The sequence below is a fragment of the Podarcis melisellensis genome, assembly GCF_964234715.1.
Source record: "Podarcis melisellensis genome assembly, chromosome: 6".
NCBI lineage: Eukaryota > Metazoa > Chordata > Lepidosauria > Squamata > Lacertidae > Podarcis > Podarcis melisellensis.
The window spans coordinates 52,615,483-52,638,708 of NC_138538.1; the positions used below are offsets into that span (position 1 = coordinate 52,615,483).

The 23,226-nt window shown below is 41.8% G+C and overlaps 1 protein-coding gene across 1 annotated transcript; it reads left to right on the forward strand.

Moving 5' to 3' along the window:
• The first annotated feature begins 2,589 nt into the window (after positions 1 to 2,589).
• Positions 2,590 to 23,064, forward strand: LOC309371414 (cytochrome P450 4B1-like). Its single transcript, XM_081914049.1, has 12 exons — positions 2,590 to 3,062; positions 4,935 to 5,076; positions 7,365 to 7,409; positions 8,981 to 9,108; positions 9,881 to 10,011; positions 12,407 to 12,558; positions 13,473 to 13,579; positions 14,005 to 14,195; positions 16,112 to 16,245; positions 16,401 to 16,465; positions 20,349 to 20,431; positions 21,117 to 23,064. Exons 1-12 carry the CDS (start codon positions 2,865 to 2,867, stop codon positions 21,283 to 21,285), a joined length of 1,545 nt encoding a protein of 514 aa, XP_081770175.1. The 5' UTR covers positions 2,590 to 2,864; the 3' UTR covers positions 21,286 to 23,064.
• Positions 23,065 to 23,226: the final 162 nt, after the last annotated feature.

Here is a 23,226-nt window from a genome sequence, read left to right on the forward strand (position 1 = left end):
CTTAACTTGCATTTGCAAAGATGTGGGAGTGTGCATTGGATCTGGCTGCTGGAAAGCAAAGAAAAGCAAATGAGGGAGCTCTGAGTGCCCATAGGAATCGCCCAGAATGAGGCAACATAGTGTAATTTAGCGAAGCATTTAAGTGTGTTCTTACAAATACTGTTTACCATGTCATGCTAACCTCGTCTTCTCTCATTAAACTATTCAGTTCCTTAATCTCTTGTAATATACAACTTCCTAATTCAATGGATTGGCCTGTAATTTCTTTCACTTCTTTTATGCATCCCTGTAGTTACTGTGATATTCTTGCATCCAGCATATACATATATTCTCAGTGACTTGTCTAGGAGTCTGTGTAGGGGCTCCGCTACCACTGCCTTATGAGGTAAGAAGGCATGGTAAAAGTTCAATAGTCCCAAGAAGGCCTGGAATTCGGTCTTACACTTAGGTGCTGGGACGTCACAAATAGCCCGCACCTTGTCCCTGGTCAGGTGAATCCTGTCTGTGTCCACTGTAAATCCCAGAATGTCCACCTGTTGCACTCCTAGCAGACAGTTTCCCTGCTTCATCTTGAGGCTGGCCATCTGGAAACGATGCAGGACAGTGCAGAATCGGTCCTTGCACTCCCCTGGCATGGCCCTGTGATTAACACATCATCAAAGAAGGGAGTGATACCGGGAATACCTTTGAGGAGAGTGTCCATTAGATTTTGGAATATGCCTGGTGTCACGCTGATGCCAAATTGCAGCTGTTTGACCTGGAACACGCTCCTGTGCATTACAATCTTTTGTGCTTTGGAGGTGACCTCATCAACTGGCAACTGCTGATAAGCCTGGGCCAAGTCCAGCTTGCCAAAAATCTTAGACCCTGCCAGGGTGGTAGACCACTGGCACCGGGTATGCATGGGCCGTAAGGGCCTTGTTTAGGGTGCATTTGTAGTCTGCACAGATGCGGACTGAGCCGATGGGCGTGATACTTGGGGTTTCCCAGGGGGTGTTAGGCACTGGCTCGAGCACTCCTTGCTCCACGAGTCGGTCCAATTCCTCATCTAAGCAGGGTTTCAGGGTGAATGGGACCCAGTGGACCTTGAGCATGGTCTAGTTGTAAGCCAATGGGGGGCCCAGTATATCGTCCCAATGCCCTATCAAAAACCTCTGGAAACTCTTTGCATATGGTGTCCATGTCCATGTGGGAGCTGGGCTAGTCCCAGTGGTCCAAAACATGCCACGTCAGATCCTTCTTGGCGTTGAGGCATTGTTGCAGCTTCTCGTCCCTCAGGCCATCCACAAGGCAGCCGAGGACCATGTTCTCCAGCTCTGTGAAGTTGCAGAGCCTGGCGGCTTGGTGGAGAGAGGTCACATATTTGGTTATGGTTTCCCCGGGGGGCTGCCGCTTTGCGTAGGCGTTGCGGAACACTACCACCGAAGGCTGTGGTGAGATGTGCCCCTTCAGCCGTTCCATTATTGCGTTGTAGAGAAAAGTCATGATCTTTTCAGGTGCAAGGAGGGCCCAGGTGATCTTGAACGTCTCCTCTCCTCAGACGTTGAAGAATGTCGCCCTCTTCTTGGCTGCGTCGGTGACATCCTTTGCCTGAAGGAGGAACTGGAAACGGGTGGTGTACCCTTCCCAGTCTCCTGAGGCTGGGCTGGACTGCGTGAAGATGCTGTCGGTTGCCATTCTGGGTCCTTGGGTCCCGGAGCTGTAGCTTGGATGAATGGTGCGGTGTGGTGCAGTGCATGACGGTAAGCTCAGCGGGATCCCACCTTTATCGCCAGTGAAATATACTCAGGGTCGAGTAGTTCATGCTCTTTATTTCAGCTTATAGGAATAGTGACCCCCCCCCAAAAAAAAACCCTCTGGCTGTATATACATTATTTACACAATGGGTCTCTTGTGATTGGCTGGTTTTGCTTCCCTCCTGGAGCCTGATTGGTCTGCAGCTGCAGGCCAATTGGATGTTGCATTCTAGGATCCTACTGGCCTAATAGGCTGATTCACTTCCTCCTGGTGCCTGATTGGTCTGCTCCTGCAGGCCAATCAGATTGTTGAATTCTAGAATCCTACCTGCCTATTGTTCTAGGATCCAAGTTCAGTATATAACAGTACTCCCCAAGCATCACCCTCTGGAAACAACCAACCAAGTAGGAATGGGAAAACTACAAAACAGCAACACCTACCCACCACTATCCAAGAGGGTTGGGCATAAAATGGAGAACAAAGATGGTGCCAGAGATTCATTTCTGAGAAGGGAAATAAAAAAGTGAAGGAGCAATATCAGAAAAGGGCCTGATTTGACCCTCTCCAGAATGCTCTTCTGTTTGTAATGTAATGTTGCCCTTTATTCTACTCAGAAACTGCATTGCACAACAGTTTGCCATGAATGAGATGAAGGTTGCTCTTCCCTTACATTCTTGCAATTTGAGCTTTTGCCTGATCCTGCCAACCGCCCAATTTCCATGCTGCAAATTGTCACCTAATCCAGCTGAAGGATCTCCACTGATGCTTGCTATTACCACAGTAGCAATGCTTGCTTCAGGGCTCTCAATTCATGCCAATAAATAGATAAATACTGTCCATGATAAAATATGGTAAGCATCCTACATGCACATAATTATTATTACAGTAGTTCCCAAAAACAGTGATCTGGATCCAGCCATGACGTGGGGAAAAGGTGAGGATTTAGCGCCCACAGGGAGGAACATATTTGAATGTGTGAGCGAAGGTTCCAGCTGTTTGCATATAACTATAAGCACCAGCTGCCACAAAGTTGTTCTGGCATTTTGAGCCAGCAGCGCCAGCCGAATCAGAAAGTCTTCAGAACTTATTCTAGACAGTGAGCAAAACAAAGCAGCGGGCAGCTGGCAATGGAGAATCTAATCAATCCCTTGTGGTCCTGGCTCCCCAGGAGTTTCTCTCAGTTTTTCTATTGGGCTGTGATGTTGATCTTCACCTGCGTGGCTCTGAAAGCCATCCAGCTATTTCAGACAAGGCAGAACCTGATCAAGGGTTTTAGGAGTTTCCCAGGACCTCCCAGCCACTGGCTATATGGCCATGTCCACATGGTAAGGGATTCTCTGACTTTCCTGGTGGGATGTTGGGTCTCTCTTTGTAAAATTGCATTTCTCGATAAGGAACTGGAAATTGACTGGATTCTGTGTTACCAGCCACCATTCAGTTGTGCCTAAAGAGTAGGGCACAGAATAACTACTTTCTGGAGCATTGGTTCCGATTCATATTTTGTGATCAGAGGAATCCAACCACAGTGCTTTCTCTGCTTCATATCACATTCTGAAAGGATATTTTCTATGAAATGTGTTGTTTATTATTGTTGTCATGCAGTTTGTTTGCACCTGCAAGGCTTGGGTACCATCGTGCTGGTTTGAGAGACCAGTCTCCAGTTTATTGACTGCCCACGACTGGGCACTTTGAACTTTAGTTTTGGTGGGCTATCCCACCCTGCAATGTGGCTGGGATGCGACTCCTCCCACCTTGTGAATGGAGAGGAGGCCACAATCACTGCCCACTATGAACAGGGTACACAACCACTGTGGAAATCGCAGCACCTTCCACCCCTTTGAGAAGCCAAAAGCTATGGTGTAAAGGAACCAACTTGGCAATACAATGAGCTGGGGGGAAGCACAACTTTATTGATTACACATGTAGCTGGACTTTGGCTCAGCTATTGCGTGTACAGTGGTACCTTGGTTTAAGAACAGCTTAGTTTATGAACAACTTCGATTAAGAACGCTACAAACTCAGAAGTAGGTGTTTTGATTTGTGAACTTTTCCTTGGAAGCAGAACATGTTCCGCTTCCTGTTGAGTATGTTCCATTTGTAAATTGAGTCCCCCACTGCTAATCAGAGGCTTCCTGTTGAGTCTGTTGGCTGTTGAGCACCCACACAACACAGAGGTGATATCTGAAGCTTTTCTTTTTTCTTTTTTGTGTTTTTGTTTGTGTTGCTTTTTCATTTTTTTTTACTGTGACTTGTTCTTCATTTTATGAGACTGACTTGTGACTGTGGCTTGTGACTTGTTTTTGTGACTGTGTGGAACCCAGTTCAGCTACTGGTTGATTGTGTGACTGCAAAGATGGATAAAAGCCCCCCATCCAAACAATGACTATCATCAGTGCACATAAGGGGAAGAAAATAATTTTAATTTTTATCATCTACAATATAGTCTTATTTATTTTATAGTACAGTACATTGATTATTGCCTTCATTTTATGGATCAATGGTCTTGTTAGATAGTAAAATTCATGTTAAATTGCTGTTTTAGGGGTTGTTTTTCATTGTCTGGAATGGATTAATCCATTTTCCATTATTCTATGGGAAAGCACGGCTTGGTTTAAGAACACTTTGGTTTAAGAACAGACTTCGGGAATGGATTGAGTTCGTAAACCGAGTTACCACTGTATATCTATTTCAGTCTCCTTCTGGAGGGCTGACAATTTGAACAGGGTAATGTATTGTGGCCTCCCCAAGTTGATAATCTAATTCAACCTCTACTTCCTGGCTCCCTTATTTGGCCTCCACCTGTTTGCATTTGTGATCAATATGTTTCTCTTACCTAATCCTATGAAAAAAAGGGGAATGATTCTCATATTTGCACACATGTCTGATGTTTTAATTTATTCTAATGTATGTGTGGGGGGGGGCTTTTCGAACTGTAAAAATTGGTGGCCTTCCCCCCCCCCCCTTTCCCTGAGAAGTTCAGTTGGAATTGGTAAGGGGAAGCCAATACAGAACAGAAAGAAAGCAGATGTAAAAAGACTGGTTTTAGCATTGAGCCAAGTGGGTCAATAAATCAACTGTTACATATGCATGCCACCTTAAAGTTATAAACTTATCTGTTTTCACATCTGAAACCACATCTATTAATCACAATGAACAAGTTGTAAACTGATACAGATCTTGAAAATAAAATTATGCAGATGAAACCTGAGGAAGAATTCCTGAACAGAGCTGCATGGACAGAAAAGTACCCGCACTGTTATCCACGTTGGTATGGAAATTTCTTGGCTTTCCTGTCCCTCAACCACCCTGAATATGCAAAGGCCGTGTTTAGCAGAGGCGGTAAGAAATTTGTATCTTATGTCCCTCTCATTGTGCAGTTACATGAGTATGCTAGAGGCTGTCAGAATTATTCATGCAGTAAGTTGCATTGCTCTTTGCTTTTATCAAGATATAAATGTGATTCATATTTCAAGGGCATCCTAAAGCAACCTTCCCCAACCTGGTGCCTTCAAGAGGTTTTGAACTACAACTCCCATCAGTCCCAGTCTGTGGCCTGGCCCTCACTGCCAGGCAAAGAGCTCCAACTCTCAGCTCTTGTTGTTGTTGTTTAGTCATTTAGTCATGTCCAACTCTTCACGACCCCATGGACCAGAGCACGCCAGGCACTCCTTTTTATATATATATAATAATTATTATTAAGTTTTCCATTTTAACAATCCAATCAGATCACATTAAATATTCCAAATTCTACAAATGCATATCATAAAGTCCAAATATTTTGCCAAATTATAAATTTTTGTTGGGGCTTCCCATGCTTCAAGTTCAGTGGGGTCCACTCATCTTATGTTTCTACTGCCTTGAGTTTCCAAAAGTACCTTCTTTAAATCCTCCTGTTGTTATCCTTCTTTCTTTCATGGCCTCTGAGTTGTTTCCATAGGTGAGTTGAAGTGAACAGTAATATACTTCTGTGTGAAATTTGTATGACTCTCCTCTGGTAAGTCTATTATTAGCAGTATGTCCTCACACGCTGGTGTTTATGCCAAATCAATCCAAAAGTCCTTCTCTGGTGGCAGATGCCATCTTCTCTCAGTTTCAATGAAATAAAATCTAGGCGTTTGCTCATTAATTTTCTCAGACAGGTTGCATCAAACATTAGTCTTTCCAGGGGAGGTTTTCCAAATCGGTACAGATATAATAACAAATTAAGAGTTTGCCTCCCCCTATGACTATTTATCTCTGCAACTCGGTCTATCCTATAATGGTGGATCCCAATTTAATAGTGCATCACAGGAGAGTCTTTTATCTTCTTCCAAATATTCAAAGAACAAAGGCTTTAGTTAGTATTGTTATTTCCACACAGTTTATATTTTCTGATCTCACTTACTATAAGTAATATAGACAGTTCTTCTGGGGGGTGGGTTGTTAGGTATTATCGTAGTAGAAAAAGAAAAAGTTTTATCCCCCCTCCTTTCCATTCCGTTCCAACATACCGCCTTAGATGTTATTCTTTGGTGTTATCTTTCTTCCTCTCCATCACTCTTGGCTCCTCAGTGGCTGGCTTAATTGGCAGATTAATTACCCTTTCTTCACCTGAAGCGTGTCCAAGGTCTTAAATCCATTTTTTTATCTTAAGAAATGGAAATGGAGCGCTCATGAAGGAGATTCGAACTTCCATCCAGTGCCCCCACCCCCTCCTTCTTTACGACCTTGGGGGTGGTTTGTTGGGCATCCGCGGATGATACTGCATCTTCCCTTCCACTGGGAAGAATTTGGGAGGCTGATTACTCCCATCTCAGCCTCTAAATTACCTCGTGGGAGCTGTAGAGATGGTATTGTCAGCCATCTTTCGCGGCGCCCCTAGCGGAGCCCTCAGCACACCAGGCATTCCTGTCTTCCACTGCCTCCCGCAGTTTGGTCAAGCTCATGCTGGTAGCTTCGAGAACACTATCCAACCATCTCGTCCTCTGTCGTCCCCTTCTCCTTGTGCCCTCCATCTTTCCCAACATCAGGGTCTTTTCCAGGGAGTCTTCTCATGAGGTGGCCAAAGTATTGGAGCCTCAGCTTCAGGATCTGTCCTTCCAGTGAGCACTCAGGGCTGATTTCCTTAAGAATGGATAGGTTTGATCTTCTTGCAGTCCATGGGACTCTCAAGAGTCTCCTCCAGCACTGTAATTCAAAAGCATAAATTCTTCGGCGATCAGCCTTCTTTATGGACTCTCAGCTCTAGTTCTCCCCAAATCTTTAATGCTCAAATCAGATTGTTAGATAAGGAACATTACAGGCTACAAAGTTCAACAGATACGTTAGAGACTGGGATACTACCTTTTGCAAATTGGGGAAACACAATTATTTGCCCAACAAATGGCCAGAGTCCCCAAGGCTGGGCAGGGAAATGGTCACACCTTGGAGTAAGCTGGGCCTGCAAAGGTTGTTCCTCTTAATTTGCATGTGCAAAGGTGTGGGAGTGTGCATTGGATCTGGCTGCTGAAAAGCAAGGAGAGGCAAGTGAGGGAGTTCTGGGTGCCAATAGGAATCCCCTAGATTCAGGCAACAGAGTACAATTTAGCAAATGAAACCTTTAAATTTGTTCTCAAAAATAGTTTTCTCTCATTTATCTCACTATTCAGATCCTAAAGCTCTTGTAGCGTACAACTTCCTAATTCCTTGGATTGGTATGTATTTTCTCTCACTAATTTTATGTTATGTATTTACTGTTGAAACAAAATGGGGGGGGGGGAAATCCTTCCAGTAGCACCTTAGAGACCATCTAAGTTTGTGACGGAATTCACAGAATGCTGTGTGAGATAGTAAGTCTGCAGGCTTGAGTTTGCTAGCTGAAGCAACTGGCTGATACAATCAGTCTGCAATACTTTCTATGGAAGTGCTGGGGCAGAATGACCCAGCAGTAATGTGCTGTCAGTTGATTGGCTGTCATCAGTTTAAAAGGGAAACCTGTCCAGCAGTAAGGAGGTGGTGTAGAGGAGTGTGGTCAGAGAGAGAGAGAGTTAGAGGTCTTCCTATTTGCCTTAAGGTGCAGCCAGGTACTCTGTTTGACTGTATGAACTGCTCGTGTATTATAGCCTGTAGATTATTGTGTGTGTGTGTGTGTGTGTGTGTGTGTATCTCACAATAAATATACTGCACTGCACTGAAGAACCTGGAACTCTGAGCTTTTCTGCTAAAGCACCGCAGAGAATTCGCAACAATTTGTTATTGTTCTGAGCTTTTGTGTGCATGTACACTTCTTCAGATGCCATTGGTATGAGCTTTCGTGTGCATGCACACTTCTTCATATGGACAAAAGTAATGGATTTAGTAATGAATTTTCAAGGTTTGAAAAAGAATTAGGGGGAAATCATGTAGAATTACTTTAAAAAGGTGTAAAATGTTATTAAAGTGGCATACGAAAGATGAAGTTAAATTAGTAATGATACAATGGGTGAGACATTTTGGATATTATGTACAGTTTCATCACGGGAAAAGTTATGGAGGGAGGATTTAAAATTTACAGCATGTTGTACATTGAAAGAAAATTATATGAAAATGATGTATCAATGGTATCTGACCCTTAGTAAGTTACCAAAAATGTATAGGACTGGGTCAAATACATGTTAGAAATGCAAAGAAATGGAAGTCATTACATTATCCTATGAAGTGGAAGTGTAAGGTCATAAAGTATTCTGGAAAATGATATATAATGATATATATCAGAAACCAGGAAGATAATTTTTTTAATAAGGAATGGGGAAAAAATTATTTCACCAGTCTCCTGTGTCATTCTTGTGTCCCTCCCTTCACCTGCAGTGACCATTATGCACCTATGCTGACAAATATTTGCATTGCCAGTGCTATATTTCTAGAAAAAGAGGTGCTGGAACTCACCATGACCCCCTTGCTTGTTCTCTTATAATGACAATGGCAGCCTTCTGAGAGGTGCAGAAACTGACTTCTGGAAAGTTCCGACTGAAAAAAGCCCCACCCCTGCCCTGCAAACCATGTTTCAGAAACCCAGTAGCAGGTGCACAGATTCTTATGGAAGGGAGCTTCCTAACTTGAATTGTTCCACCCAGGAAACAATTAAGTGCCTACTAACATGGGACAAATATAAGAGTGGGGGGAACTTTCTACTGTAGACTCCTTCCTCTGTGGTGGATAATTTAACATGTGACCTTAGTGCATGTGCCTGAGAAAGACAACGCTGTCTTTGGCTTCTGTTCCGCATTTTTCTCCCTTCTCCTGACAGGAAAGGGGCTTATTACCCTGAATGGGCCAAAGTGGCAACAGCACCGGAAACTGCTGAGTCCCGGATTCCATTACAGTATTCTGAAGCCTTATGTGACTCTTATGGCAGAATCAGTCAAGGAGATGCTGGTAAGAAACCCCATTGCTACTTTCAGGAGGTCAGCTCCAGACTTCCTCTGCCTTATCCCAAAATATTTTGAAAAGTTTGAGTCAGAAGCCCCTGTCATAGTGTGAAGCCAGTCGAGCAGCCCTTTGGGTTGCAGACAATGAGTTTACACCAGCATTGAATTTTAAAATTCATGCACAGACTTGTGAACCTTAATATTGTCTTAATTAGTTCATTAACATTTTCAGGACAGACAGATGCTGTCTACCACCAGCTTTGTTTGTTGAGTATTTAAATGTGTCACTTTGACAGGATGTGCAGTGTTGTATTAGCTTTTCAGCCAGAGTTTTGGACTGGGATGCCTGCTATGTGCTATCACGTTTTGCTCTATAGCCATGTGAATTAATGAACAGTTCATTAGCTCCCGAGAACCTCCTGAACTGTCTTCTTTCCTTGAGAGTCCACATTCAGTCAGCAACTTCTGAAGCACACAGCTAAGTCTCTCTCAGAGGACAGCCACACATCACCTTGGCAAAACCATTTCCCAAATGTAGGGGTCATTTCAGGGGAACATTAGTGGGCAGCATGGAGGTGCATTACGTTCAGTGTGAGACAATCCTGCTGTAGGCTGTATGGAATTAGGGAAGGAGAAAAAAGGGGGGACACAGTAAACATTCATTCTATTACATTAAACAGCAAAATCTTTTGTTGGATATATTTGATGATCCATCTAATCATTCTAGAGAGTTCCCCAGAATGAGACTTCTCATTTCTGTCCCTTTCCTAAAATATTAGGATATATGGGGAAAGCTGGTACCAAAGAATGGCACAGCATCAGTGGAGATGTCTCAACATGTCAGTCTGATGACTCTCAATATTATTATGAAATGTGCCTTCAGCTACCAGAAAAATGCTGAAACGGACAGGTGAGTATAAGATGCCTATTTCAGACAAGGTGGGAGCCACAGGCAGATACAGCCCTTCATTTCTGTGCCGTGGGCTAGCAGTGACATGAGAAGCACGCCCAAGATTCCAGTCACTTCTGAGATGTGCATATGGTAAACACAGCCATTCAAGATGATGGCCATCACTCCATCTTTGAAGAGCAAATTCTATAGTTTAAGTGTGAAGAAATACTTTCTTTTGTCTATGCTGAATCTCCTGCCTCTAGCTTCTGGACCAATTTGTTTGTCCTTATTGTGGGATAACCAGCCACATATAACCAGCATGCTTGAGTCGAATTAATGCATGAAGGGGTTAAGATCATAGAGGAAGCTGTCCTGCCAGGCTTAGCTCACCGTGGGAGGGGCTAGGTAATCAGAAACCTATTGGCAGCGAGTGCAGTCTGGCCAGGATTGGTGTAATATGCTCAAACCACCTTGCCCTGGAGAGCTACCTGGCTGCCAAATTCTACACAAACTGAAGTTTCTGAAACTGTCTTCAGAGGCAGCCCTATGAATAAATCAAGCCTAGACCCAAAAATTATTATATAAGGATTCCAACGGAATAATAATAATAATAATAATAATAATAGCAAATCAAGGGGGAGAAATGATAATAGTAGGAGCATATGCACCAAATGAAAAGAAGGCTGAATTCTATAAGGAATTAGAAGATAGAAAGACAGAATGCTGGAATACATGGAGGAAAAAATAATACTGTTGGGAGATTTAAACGGGGTGACCAACCCAGAGTTGGACAGATCCTCAGGAGGAAAGGAAGAAAAAGAAGGAAAGCTCCAGCGTAGTTTCTTTGATTTGATAGAAAATTTGGAATTAAAAGATTCATTGAGGTTTAGACATTTGACAGAAAAAGAATTTACTTATTATTTAGAACCAAATAAATCTGCCAGCAGAAGTGATGCTATATGGATTTCCAAGGCACTATTAGGAAGAGTAGATAAGACAGAGATTTTACCAAACACTATCTCAGATCATAACCCAGTGTTTTTAAATTTTAAAAGAGGTGGGACAAAAGGAATAAGATAGAGACTTAATGAATCTCTGTTAAATAATGAGAAAATAGTACAAGATGCAAAAAAAGAAGAAGAGGCAGTGATTAGGGGTTATTTTATACCGCAAAATTCTATTCAAAGAAAAGAAAAAGAAAGAAAGCAGAACTATTAGAAGAAACAAAAAAGAAAGAAAAGGAACTTATTAAGAAAGTAATGAAACAAGAAATCAAGTTATTACAATCAGATTATACACCTATTTTAGAACAAGAAATTGAATGGAATTTGAAAACCTTAAAACATAAAAATTTTGAATTTGCTAACAAATTCAATTTGCTAACAAATTTGCTAAGTTTCTACCTTGGCAACTCAAAAAAAGACGGAATGAGAAACTAATTAATAGACTGAAAATTGGAGAGAAAGTTATAGATGACCCAAAAATGATTACACAAAGTTTTGTGAAATATTACAAAGAACTATATAAAAAGGAAATAGAAAATCCATAAGAAATAGATAAATACTTAAGTTAACATAAAATTCCTGGTAGTACACAAGAGAAAATAAAGATGTTAAATACTCCTGTCTTATTGCATAAAAAATGCAATAAAAAATGCCAAGTCAGGGAAAACTCTGGGCCCAGATGGAATTCCTGTGGAGTTCTATATAAAATTAGAAGAGATAGTGGTAACCCCTTTGAAAGAAGTAATGAATGAGATACTTAATAGAGGGAAAATACCAGAATCATGGACTGAAGACTACATTACATATTTACCTAAACAGGGAAGTGATTTTGAATTAACTTCTAACTATAGACCAATATCCCTGTTGAATTGTGATTATAAACCTTTTGCTGGCATACTAGCAGACAAGTTAAAAAATGTTTTAAAAGAAATAATACACCCAAACCAAGCAGGATTATTACCAGGAAGGCAAATCCAAAATAACACCAAGAATATTGTTGATATACTGGAGAATCTGGAATTTAAAAACGATAAACAGGCAGCTTTGATGCTGATAGATGCAGAGAAAGCATTTGACAATATTTCCTGGTATTTTATGAAAATACAAATTAAATTAATGGAATTTGGAGAAAGATTTGAAAGGGGAATAGAGGTAATCTATCACCAGCAAAACGCAAGGTTGATAATAAATGGCAATGTCACAGAAAACATTGAGATTATGAAAGGCACAAGGCAAGGATGTCCTTTGTTACCCCTTCTATTTATACTGGTGTTGTAAACCCTAATGCAAACCTTGAGAAAAGAGGAAACAGTACCTCAGCCTTATCTTTATTGATCTTCAGCTTTTTTTGGCTCTAATCCAGTCCACTACCAAGCTAAGAGAATGTTCCACGTTCTCACTGTTCACAGGAAAAATTCCTACATTCAGACTGTATTTGATCTCAACTCCCTCATTGACCACAGAATCAAAACACCATTTTATCAGAGTGATCTCATTTACTGGTTGAGCTCCAAAGGGCGTCAGTTTCACAAAGCTTGCAAAATAGCCCATCATCACACAGGTATGTTATCTTTTCTTTCTGGCAACAACTTCTGTGGGAAACCAGAAAGCAGAACCTGAACACAAGAGAACTCTCTTCTCCTGTGGTTCCCAGCAACTGGCATTCAGAAGCCCTAGTGGACTAAAATTTGGACTGAAAAGTGGTTAGCTCTTCAAAGTTCAGCCAATAAAAGGTTTCATAACCACAAGCACAACACCATCTAAATAATGATGATGATAGTAATAATAAATTATTATTATTATTATTATTATTATTATTATTATTATTATTATTATTATTATTTTATTTATACCCCACCCATCTGGCTGGGTTTCGCCAGCCTCTCTGGGTGTCTTCCAACAGAATATTAAAATACAATAATCTATTAAACATTAAAAGCTTCCCTAAACAGGGTGCCTTCAGATGTCTTCTAAAAGTCTGGTAGTTGTTTTCCTCTTTGACATCTGGTGGGAGGGTGTTCCACAGAGCACGTGCCACCAGCGAGAAGGCCCTCTGCCTGGTTCCCTGTAACTTGACTTCTCGCAGTGAGGGAACGACCAGAAGGCCCTCAGCACTGGACCTCAGTGCACGGGCAGACCGATTGGGGTGGAGACACTCCTTCAGGTATACTGGACCGAGGCCATTTAGGACTTTAAAGGTCAGCACCAACACTTTGAATTGTGCTCGGAAACATTCTGGGAGCCAGTGTAGGTCTTTCAAGACCGGTGTTATGTGGTCTCGGGGGCCGCTCCCAGTCACCAGTCTAGCTTCCGCATTCTGGATTAGTTGTAGTTTCCGGGTCACTTACCTCTTTTGCGGTTTTTTATATATGCTGTAAGATGCCCAGAGTGGCAGGGTATAATAATTATCATCATCATCATCATCATCATTCATTCATTCATTCATTCATTTCATACTGTATGTCTTCAATGCAGAGAAGGTAATAAGAGAGAGGAAGGATTCCCTCAAGAATGAGAAAGAGCTTGAAAAGATTATGGAGAAGAAGCATTTGGACTTTCTGGATATTCTTCTTTGTGCAAAGGTAAACATTGTAAAAATAATGCACCTATGTCTGCCATGCTAAGGGCTTTTCCAGCCATCACTAATCAGTTCAAATCAGTTCAGCCCAAGCAAAATCCCCATGCTGTAATATATACATAAAATTGTAAGACTGTCATCACACTGTAGTTTGTGTGGCTGCTGACAGGTGGCCATGTTAACTCCAGCATGATGGCAGAATGGATGGTGGGCACGTGAGTGAGCAAGCACCATGGGTGGCAGGTGGCCCAGGTGAGCTGTTTAATTGAGGGGGTGGTGCTTCATAGTAGTTTGGCAAATTGCTTTCTGAAGCATCTCCCCTTTTTTGAAAGGCTTTGGGGTGAGCTGTGAGAAGGAGAACAGTCTTGGAGGATTTTAAATAATAGATCTCGCCAATTGTATAAAACCCTATGTTCTCTGTGCGGTTAGGATGAAAATGGAAATCCATTATCAGATGAAGACATACGTGCAGAAGTGGACACATTCATGTCTGCAGGTCAAGATACCACAGCTAGTGGAATCTCTTGGCTCTTTTATTGTATGGCCCAGAACCCTGAACATCAGCAAAGATGCAGAGAGGAGATCACGGAGCTTCTTGGGCAACAGGAAGATATACAATGGTCAGACTAAATTCTTGTTCAACTTTAAATGTGTATTTCCTGGGTCATGTTATGAGGCTTCTCAAGAATTAAGAGAAGATGAGACAGAACAATACTGCACAGTAGTTTAGGATCAAAGCAGTCTGACCACAGGCTTCAGCTTGCTTAAGTTCCAGGAAAGATGGGCCAATCCTATAGTGTAGAAGGAGAAGCTCTGATTTCTATTTCTACACTTAAATCACTGCTATTGCTGTTACACTCATATACTGTAGCTAGTGTGGTCAGGTCTGCATTGCCTAAAAATAATAAAGGAATGAAATATATCACAAAAAAGAGGTAACACTGGGGGACAGTGATTTATATAAGTTTGGCATGTGAATATTTTTATGTAGAGATGCAAACTGAATAGCAATTCTTAGAATTTAAACAAATATAGGGTGCTGCAGCTACAAGGTCCTTCTCCTATGTTCTAATGTTCTTAAACTGGAATTGGACCAGACAGATGAAGAGGTAACACAGTTACAATAGATGGGCCCTATGTCTCACCGATATTCCTGGTCCCTATTGTCCCGAGGGATAACTTCTAAAGAAGGATGCCTCCTCTATCCATATATGATCCCTGCATGATTTAGAACATCTGGTTTGATTTCCCATAATAAAATGTAGGGTTGTATGCCGTATCTCATTTATTTATTTATTTATTTATTTATTTATTTATTTATTTGACTTGTTTCTTTCTCACAAGGTGGCTGACAACATAAATCTAAAAAGATACAGCTAAAAATAAGTGCACAACCCTGTTAAAAAGCACAGAATATATTCATAATAATAATGATACATTATTATTTATACCCACCCATCCAGCTGAGTTTCCCCAGCCACTCTGGACAGCTCCCCAACAGCTTAAAAGCAATATAATACATCAAACATTAAAAACTTCCCTAAACAAGGCTTCCTTCAGATTTCTTCTACAAGTCAAATCGTTGTTTATTTACTTGACATCTAGCACTCTCCTGCCCTGGCCCTGCTCCCACGGTGGAGTCTGAGCAACTTTATCTGCAAAAAAAAACTTTGCAAAATCATTGCAGGCGATCTTGGGGTTCTTACCAGGCCCCAGTGACACAGGTGGTTCCATTAAATTGCGAACCACCTGAAAGAGTCTCCTGTTGCTGTTTTCTGCAGATGCAATAGAGGCGGTAAAGAAGGTCCTCTCCTCCATCACTATCGCCATTTGGTAGGCTCAACATTGAGCTCTAACCTGTGTCCGGTCAGATTCAGAGTGAGTTTTCCACCACTGGCACTCTAGCCATCTCAGCTATTGTTTCATCGCCCTCAGCTCCAGGGAAAACCACGGGGCTGTCTAGGCTCCACGAAATCAGAGAGGGTGCTTTGGAACATGACAATCAATAGCCCTGGTTAACTCCACATTCCAACGGGCCACCAGGGAATCAGCTGAAAGGCCATCAACATGGGATAAAACGTCCCCTACCACTCTCTGGAAACCATATGGATCCATTAAGTGGGGGTGGGGACCATCTGAATCACTCCCACCTCCCTGCAAAGGGGAGGGATTGCAGAGAAGTCCAGTTGCACCAGGAAGTGATCTGACCATGACACTATTCACTAATATATGCATCTTCTTGTACACTTTAAACTAGAATGTCTATATTTGCACCTGATATTTGGCTGGAGAAATGCAAGTTTTGAAGGCTGGCTGTGTTTCAATTCACATCTTGTTTCACAGAGTATGAATCAGATAAGTACTCCTTTAAATGTGAACTGAATCAAACCCCCCCACCCCACCCCACCCCATCCCACACACACTTGTATTGAGCAAGGAAAGAGTAGGTACTGGATTCCACCCTGTCTCCTTTTTCCTTCATCTTAATAAAACTTTATGCGACTTAACTCCAGTAATTTTGGGTGGTGTCTTTAAGGGACGACTTGGGAAAGTTGATGTACAGCACCATGTGCATTAAGGAGAGCCTTCGGCTTTATCCTCCAGTACCTCTTATAGCACGAGAACTGAATTCTCCTGTGACTTTTGCTGATGGACGAACCTTACCAAAAGGTAGGCTTCCCCTCTCTCCCTTCTGCAGACTTCCTTTGAACTCGTCCCTTCCTCTGGCACCTTCATTCTTACCCTGTCTTCACTATTTAATTCCACGTTCCATAAAAGGTGGCTAACCTTTTATGGACTACATTGTGTGTCTCTTTTCTCCGCAGGCTTTCTAACTGCATTGGATATTTATGGTCTTCACAGAAATCCTGAGGTTTGGGACAATCCTGAGGTATGATTAATAATAATAATAATAATAATAGTAATAATAATAATAATAATAATAATAATAATAATAATAATAATAATTTTTATTATTTACAACCCGCCTATCTGGCTGGGTTTCCCCGCCACTCTGGGCAGCTTCCAACATATATAAAATCATAATAAAAACATCAAGCATTAAAAACCCACTACAGGGATTTCTTCAGATGTCTTCTAAAAGTTGTGTCATTCTTTATCTCCTTGACATCTGAAGGGAGGGTGTTCCACAGGGTGGATGCCACCACCAAGAAGGCCCTCTGTCTGGTTCCCTGTAACCTCACATCTTGCAGTGAGGGAACCGCCAGAAGGCACTCGGAGCTGGACCTCAGTGTCCATACAGAACGATGGGGATGGAGACACTCCTTCAGGTATACTGGGCCAAGGCTGTTTAGGGCTTTAAAGGTCAGCACCAACACTCTGAATTGTGCTCGGAAACATACTGAGAGCCAATGTATGTCTTTCAGGACCAGTTTTATATGGTATCGGCGGTCACTCCCAGTCACCAGTCTAGCTGCCGCATTCTGGATTAGTTGTAGTTTCTGGGTCACTTTCAAAGGTAGCCCCACGTAGAGCACATTGCAGTAGTCCAAGCGGGAGATAACTACAGCATGCACCACTCTGGCAAGACAGTCCGCGGGCAGGTAGGGTCTCAGCCTGTGTACCAGATGGAGCTGATAAACAGCTGCCCCGGACACAGAATTAACCTCCATGAACAGCTGTGAGTCCAAAATGACTCCCAGGCTGCACACCTGGTCCTTCAGGGGTACAGTTACCCCATTCAGGACCAGGGAGTCCCCCATACCTGGTCCTTCAGGGGTACAGTTACCCCATTCAGGACCAGGGAGTCCCCCATACCCACCCGCCCCCTGTCCTCCAAAAACAGTACTTCTGTCTTGTCAGGATTCAACCTCAATCTGTTAGCCGCCATCCATCCTCCAACCGCCTCCAGGCACTCACACAGGACCTTCATTGCCTTCACTGGTTCTGATTTAAAAGAGAGGTACAGCTGGGTATCATTTGCATACTGATGAACACCCAGCCCAACCCCCCTGATGATCTCTCCCAGCGGCTTCATATAGATATTAAAAAGCATGGGGAGAGGACGGAACCCCGAGGCACCCCACAAGTGAGAGCCCAGGGATCTGAACACTCATCCCCCAACACCACTTTCTTGACACGGCCCAGGAGAAAGGAGCGGAACCACTGTATAACAGTGCCCCCAGCTTCCAGCCCCTCTAGACCGTCCAGAAGGATGTTATTGTCGGTGGTGTCAAAGGCCGCTGAGATATCCAGCAGAACTAGGAAACAGCTCTCACCTTTGTCCCTAGCCCATCGGAGGTCATCGACCAGCGCGACCAAGGCAGTTTCAGTCCCATGGTGAGGCCAGAATCCCGACTGGAAGGGATCCAAATGGTCCGCATCCTCCAGGCGTGCTTGGAGTTGTTCAGCAACCACCCGCTCAGTCACCTTGCCCAAGAATGGAAGATTTGAGACTGGGCGATAGTTGGCCATAATGGCTGGGTCTAAAGATTTTTTTTTAAGAAGTGGTTTAATGACTGCCTCTTTCAGCGGGTCTGGGAAGGCTCCCTCGCAGAGCATTCACAGCCAGGATGGACAAGGATCAAGGAGACAGGTGGTTGGTTTCACTCGTCCAAGCAGCCTGTCCACATCCTCGTAGGTAACATATTGAAATTGATCCTATATAACATGACTAGACAGGACTCTAGCACTCTCCTGCCCTGGCCCTGCTCCCACGGTGGAGTCTACCTCCTTCCGAATCTGAGCGACTTTATCTGCAAAAATCTTTGCAAAAGCATTGCAGGAGATCTTGGGGTCCCTACCCGGCCCCGATGATGAAGGTAGTTCCGATAGATTACGAACCACCTGAAAGAGTCTCCTGCTTCTGTTTTTACAATACAGTTACAATACAGTGGTACCTCAGGTTACAGACGCTTCAGGTTACAGACTCTGCTAGCCCAGAAATAGTACCTCAGGTTAAGAACTTTACTTTAGTGCAGCGGCAGCGGGAGGCCCCATTAGCTAAAGTTGTAGCTCAGGTTAAGAACAGTTTCAGGTTAAGAATGACCTCCAGAACGAATTAAGTTCTTAACCCGAGGTACCACTGTACAATACATTTTCAATTAACATATCCTCTCCATACACACCTCTCTGATGATGGTGCCATTAAAATACCCTGTTCTTCTTCAATAAAAGAGAAAAGGGGAGATCAGATCATGTCAAATGTATCTTTTTTGGAGATGCCTTTGATTAATCACCCATGGTATGTGAAGCATTCTGATAGAGCAATGCCCCAGGTGTTATTAACACAAGCCTCTATTGTTATTTTTAGAAGTTTCCTTCCATCATTGGACAATAACTGGTCTGGCTATTGTGAACAGGAAGGAAATTAATTCTTTAGATTTACTTTGCCTTTCTAAATGTTCTTTCAAAGATGGAAGCACAGCAATTGGATCTTGCACCATTATCCTATACAGAACTAAGCGCCATTCTCAATGTGGCATCCACAAACGTATTATGTTCAACATTTCCTGTTTTCACTCCCTTCACATGGGCATCTGCATGTAGTTGTATAGCTAGATCCCTATTGGCACTGCAAATAGAAGTGGCGACAGAGAGCATCCTTGGCAGGTGCCCATGCTGAGGTTTATTGGAGCAGCATCGTATCCATTTACTGTAATTATAGTTGAAGATTTTGAATAAATTTGTTGAACCATGTGAAGAATTTCTTTTCCAAATTGTAATTTAGAATGTAAGAGTTTCAAATTCGACCATTCAACACTATCAAATGCTTTAAAGGCATCAAGTGAAATTAATGTCCTTGGAACATTTTGTAGCTGCAAGTCATAGATTACATTGAGTCTGCTATATTCCTTAATCTTAATCTCTTAAGCATCAGAGCTGTGAATAGTTTCGCGTCTACATTTATTAAAGCAATCAGCCTATATGAATCATGTAAGGTGAAGTCTTTCTCGGGCATCAATATCGAAGTTAAATTTGATGTGTGTCAAGCTTGTCCACCCTCTAGCACTGAGTTAAAGAGCTTAGTTAGCCATGGTTACAATTCTACTTTAAAAACTTTATACTATTCTCCTGGGAGTCCATCAGGCCCTGGAAACGTTCCTGGTTTTAATTTTTTAATTGCTTCTTGTACTTCCTCTAAAGATATTGGTTGATTTATGTAATTTCTGTGCCCCTCTGACAATGGTTTAATAGTTACTTTTGAGAGGTAATATTCTATTGATGCTTGTGATGGATTGTCAAAAGAGTATATAGGAATCCTAATTCAGAACGCGTTCCTAATCCAGAATAGGATTTATGAAAGTGTTCTGCCAAAATTCCACATGCACACCTGGACTGGTATTTGCCATCTAAAGTGCTGTTTACATAAACTGTATCTGTTTCCCTCTCCATTCAAAGTGCAACTTCAGGAGCTACTTCAGCACCACAGCAGGGTGGGGGGAGGTTAGCATTTCCCTCCTAACCCCTGCAGGTCAGTTGCTGGTCAGACATGGACACCCCAATGGCTGTGTACAGTTTTAATAACATGTACACTAATGTAATTAACATCATGTCTCATTTGGCCCAGGCATTTATTGATGTGAAGGAATTTTCCTTCAGATTACATTGGGGGGGGGGACATATTGCTAAGCGTGCAATCCCATAATCCTATACAGAACTAAGCCCCATGGAATTCAATGGGCATTATGACCTGGTAAGTGGGTATAGAACATTATTCTTTTTTGTGAATGCCCCTTTTTCCTTTAGCTCTTTTAGCCACTATATCAGTTGCCATTCTAATCCAAAATTCCATGACTTATTTTCTGTTGTAGGAATTTAATCCTCTAAGATTCTCCACAGAGAATTCAAAGCATCGCCACCCATATGCTTTCTTGCCTTTTGCTGCAGGGCCAAGGTAAATATATCTTCACTCTATAATTTGCACTGTTCCCTCCATAAAAGGAGACTTTGACATTAATCTTCCATGAAAGACACAACTGTGTTCAAGGCTTATAAAATTGTGGATGAGTCCGAACACAATTTTATGCCCAATATTTTCAGATCTATGCAAATCAATACCTGGATTCACTTTTTAGGATTAATAAATCAGGCATAGGCAAACTCGGCCCTCCCGATGTTTTGGGACTACAACTCCTATGATCCCTGACCACTGGTCCTGTTGGTTAGGGATCATGGGAGTTGTAGTCCCAAAACATCTGGAGGGCCGAGTTTGCCTACGCCTGGCCTAAGTACATTTAATTATTTTTCAATTTATAACTTTTATGTATCAACTGCTTCCTAGCTGAACCTCTCAGAACAGCTTTGGAATTAAAACACTGAAATGCTAGATAAAAATATGCAATGAAAATAATTGACAATGCATATTACAGCAAAGCAGAACAAATCGCCAGCATAAAACGATATATACTCAAATGCCTAAAAGGGTGGGGCATAGAAAGGAGAACAAAGATGGTGACAGACATTAATTTCTGAGAAGGGAAACCTAAAAGTGAAGGAGCAACAACCAAAAAGGCCCTGATTGGACCATCTGCAGAATGCTCTTCTGTTCATAATGTAATGTTGCCCTTCATTCTACTCAGGAACTGCATTGGACATCAGTTTGCCATGAATGAGATGAAGGTTGCTCTTGCATTGACCCTCCTGCACTTTGAGCTTTTGCCTGATCCTGCCAACCTCCCGATTCCAATGCTGCAAATTGTCATCCAGTCCATGAATGGGATATATCTGAAACTGAAGGCTCTCCACTGATGCTTGCTATTTCCACGGTAGTAATGTTTGCTTCAGGACTATCTATTCCTGCCAATAAATATTGGTAGGCACCATGAATATTAATATTATGCAGTGCATTTCTGCTTTTCTTCTGAAGGGAATTGTTGTCCTCTCTAGGCATACAGAAGCTGGTTCAAAATACAGCACCATTTCCAAATATAGATTCTTTCAGTATTTTCAGTCAGCTATTACTTCAATAAAAACATTCAGTAATCAACACAACAAGCTTCCTTTAACCTACCAGGTCATATTCAGAATAGAATCATTGAAATAAATGAACTGGATTAAGTCCACAACTTGCAAGATATTTCCTTTGAGTATAGCTTATTTGGGTTCCTTCCTTTGTCCATTACACTTTAATATTCTAATTAAGAACATTATGTATGGGGCATGGGCTGTCACCTTCATTTGGGCGGCTGGACTTAAGACAGTGGCCATATTCCTACTGTTAATCATGAAAACACATTATGTGGTCATGAATGAATCCCCTTCTGTAACATTTAAAATAAGTTACCTTCTTGGAAAAATTCACACAGTGGCAAATCAGGGCAACTGTTAATTTTCTTTTTCATTTGACCTCCTCAAACAGTAATAGACTAGGAGTTATCTTAGCTCACCAGCAGCTTTCTTCTTCTCAGTCCTATCAGACTAGTTGAGCAAATAGCTAAGAGAAGATGGTAGCAAATCATTATCCAGCCAAGACCCTGTTAATTATTTTAGACAAGTATTTGCCCCTGGCAGATGGGATGTTTGGATAGAGGATATTTAATTGTCATTAATTCTTTGCTACCTTGCTGCGATTTTATGGCAAACTATCTCCTGTGCCTATTGAACCTGTCTACTGCAGAGCTTCGGTTATTTACAAATATGCCTGGATTTTAACTTTTTATATGTTTCACATTGTCTACTTTGGGGGTTGTTCTTTTAATAAAACAAAGTATGCATCAGTCTGTTCAATAATAAATAGATCATAGCTATTCTGTACAGGGAGAAATCCTAATCTTTTGGACTTTCTCATGTGTTGTAGTCCTTAAGTGGGTTCTCTATTGGTAGGAGAAAATAACAGAGACCAACCAGAGAATATTGAGAAGCAAAGCAGCTAGTAAGCCTGATCTTTATTAAAGCTGTTGCAACAGGGTGCTCCGCTCACATGCAGGATGACGGAGGAGGACCCAGAACAAAGGTGTGCCTGCCCTTATATAGACATTTTAAATTCCCTGGCCTGCAGCTCAAGACCACCCTCTCCATACATCATACATACATCACAGAAGGGGTGTAACCCAAGACCACCCTCCACAAACATCATACCAACATCACAGAAAAGGTGGTCTACAACAGAAATTTGAATGTTGTTGTTTTTCCTGTCTGCCAGGTTATCTGATAATGCCTTATCTGATTGCCTTTCCTTCTAGTCTGCCCATCCTTTTGAAATGGTGATTACCCAATTCCTGTAACAAGGAAGGTTTTTTTCACCTCCTCCCTCCTTGCAAAGAAACATTTGGTCAGCTTGGGAGTCAAAAAGGTTTCAGGACTGTCTTCCTGTGCTGCTTCAGACATGTGGTTTATATATTTATGTACGTGTTTCCTTGGTATATTTATGAACATTTATTATATATCTAAGACCTTAAAATTCTTATTACACATGCCCCCTCCTTGTTGCTGATCTCACACGAACTGTTCTGTGGGAAGGGTCTTGAAGACTTTTTAAATATGTAACAAACATTTGTTGTAGTTATTAAATGTGTAATTTAATTGTAAGCCTTCTTAGAAATATTTATTTCCTGAACTATGCAATATAAATTACTATGATAAGAGAAGAATGTAATAAATCTAGAAGTTGCAAATAAGAAAAAAATATCATATTGACTTCTTGTACAACTTATGGAAATATATTAACCATTTTTTTAAAAGGTTAACCAA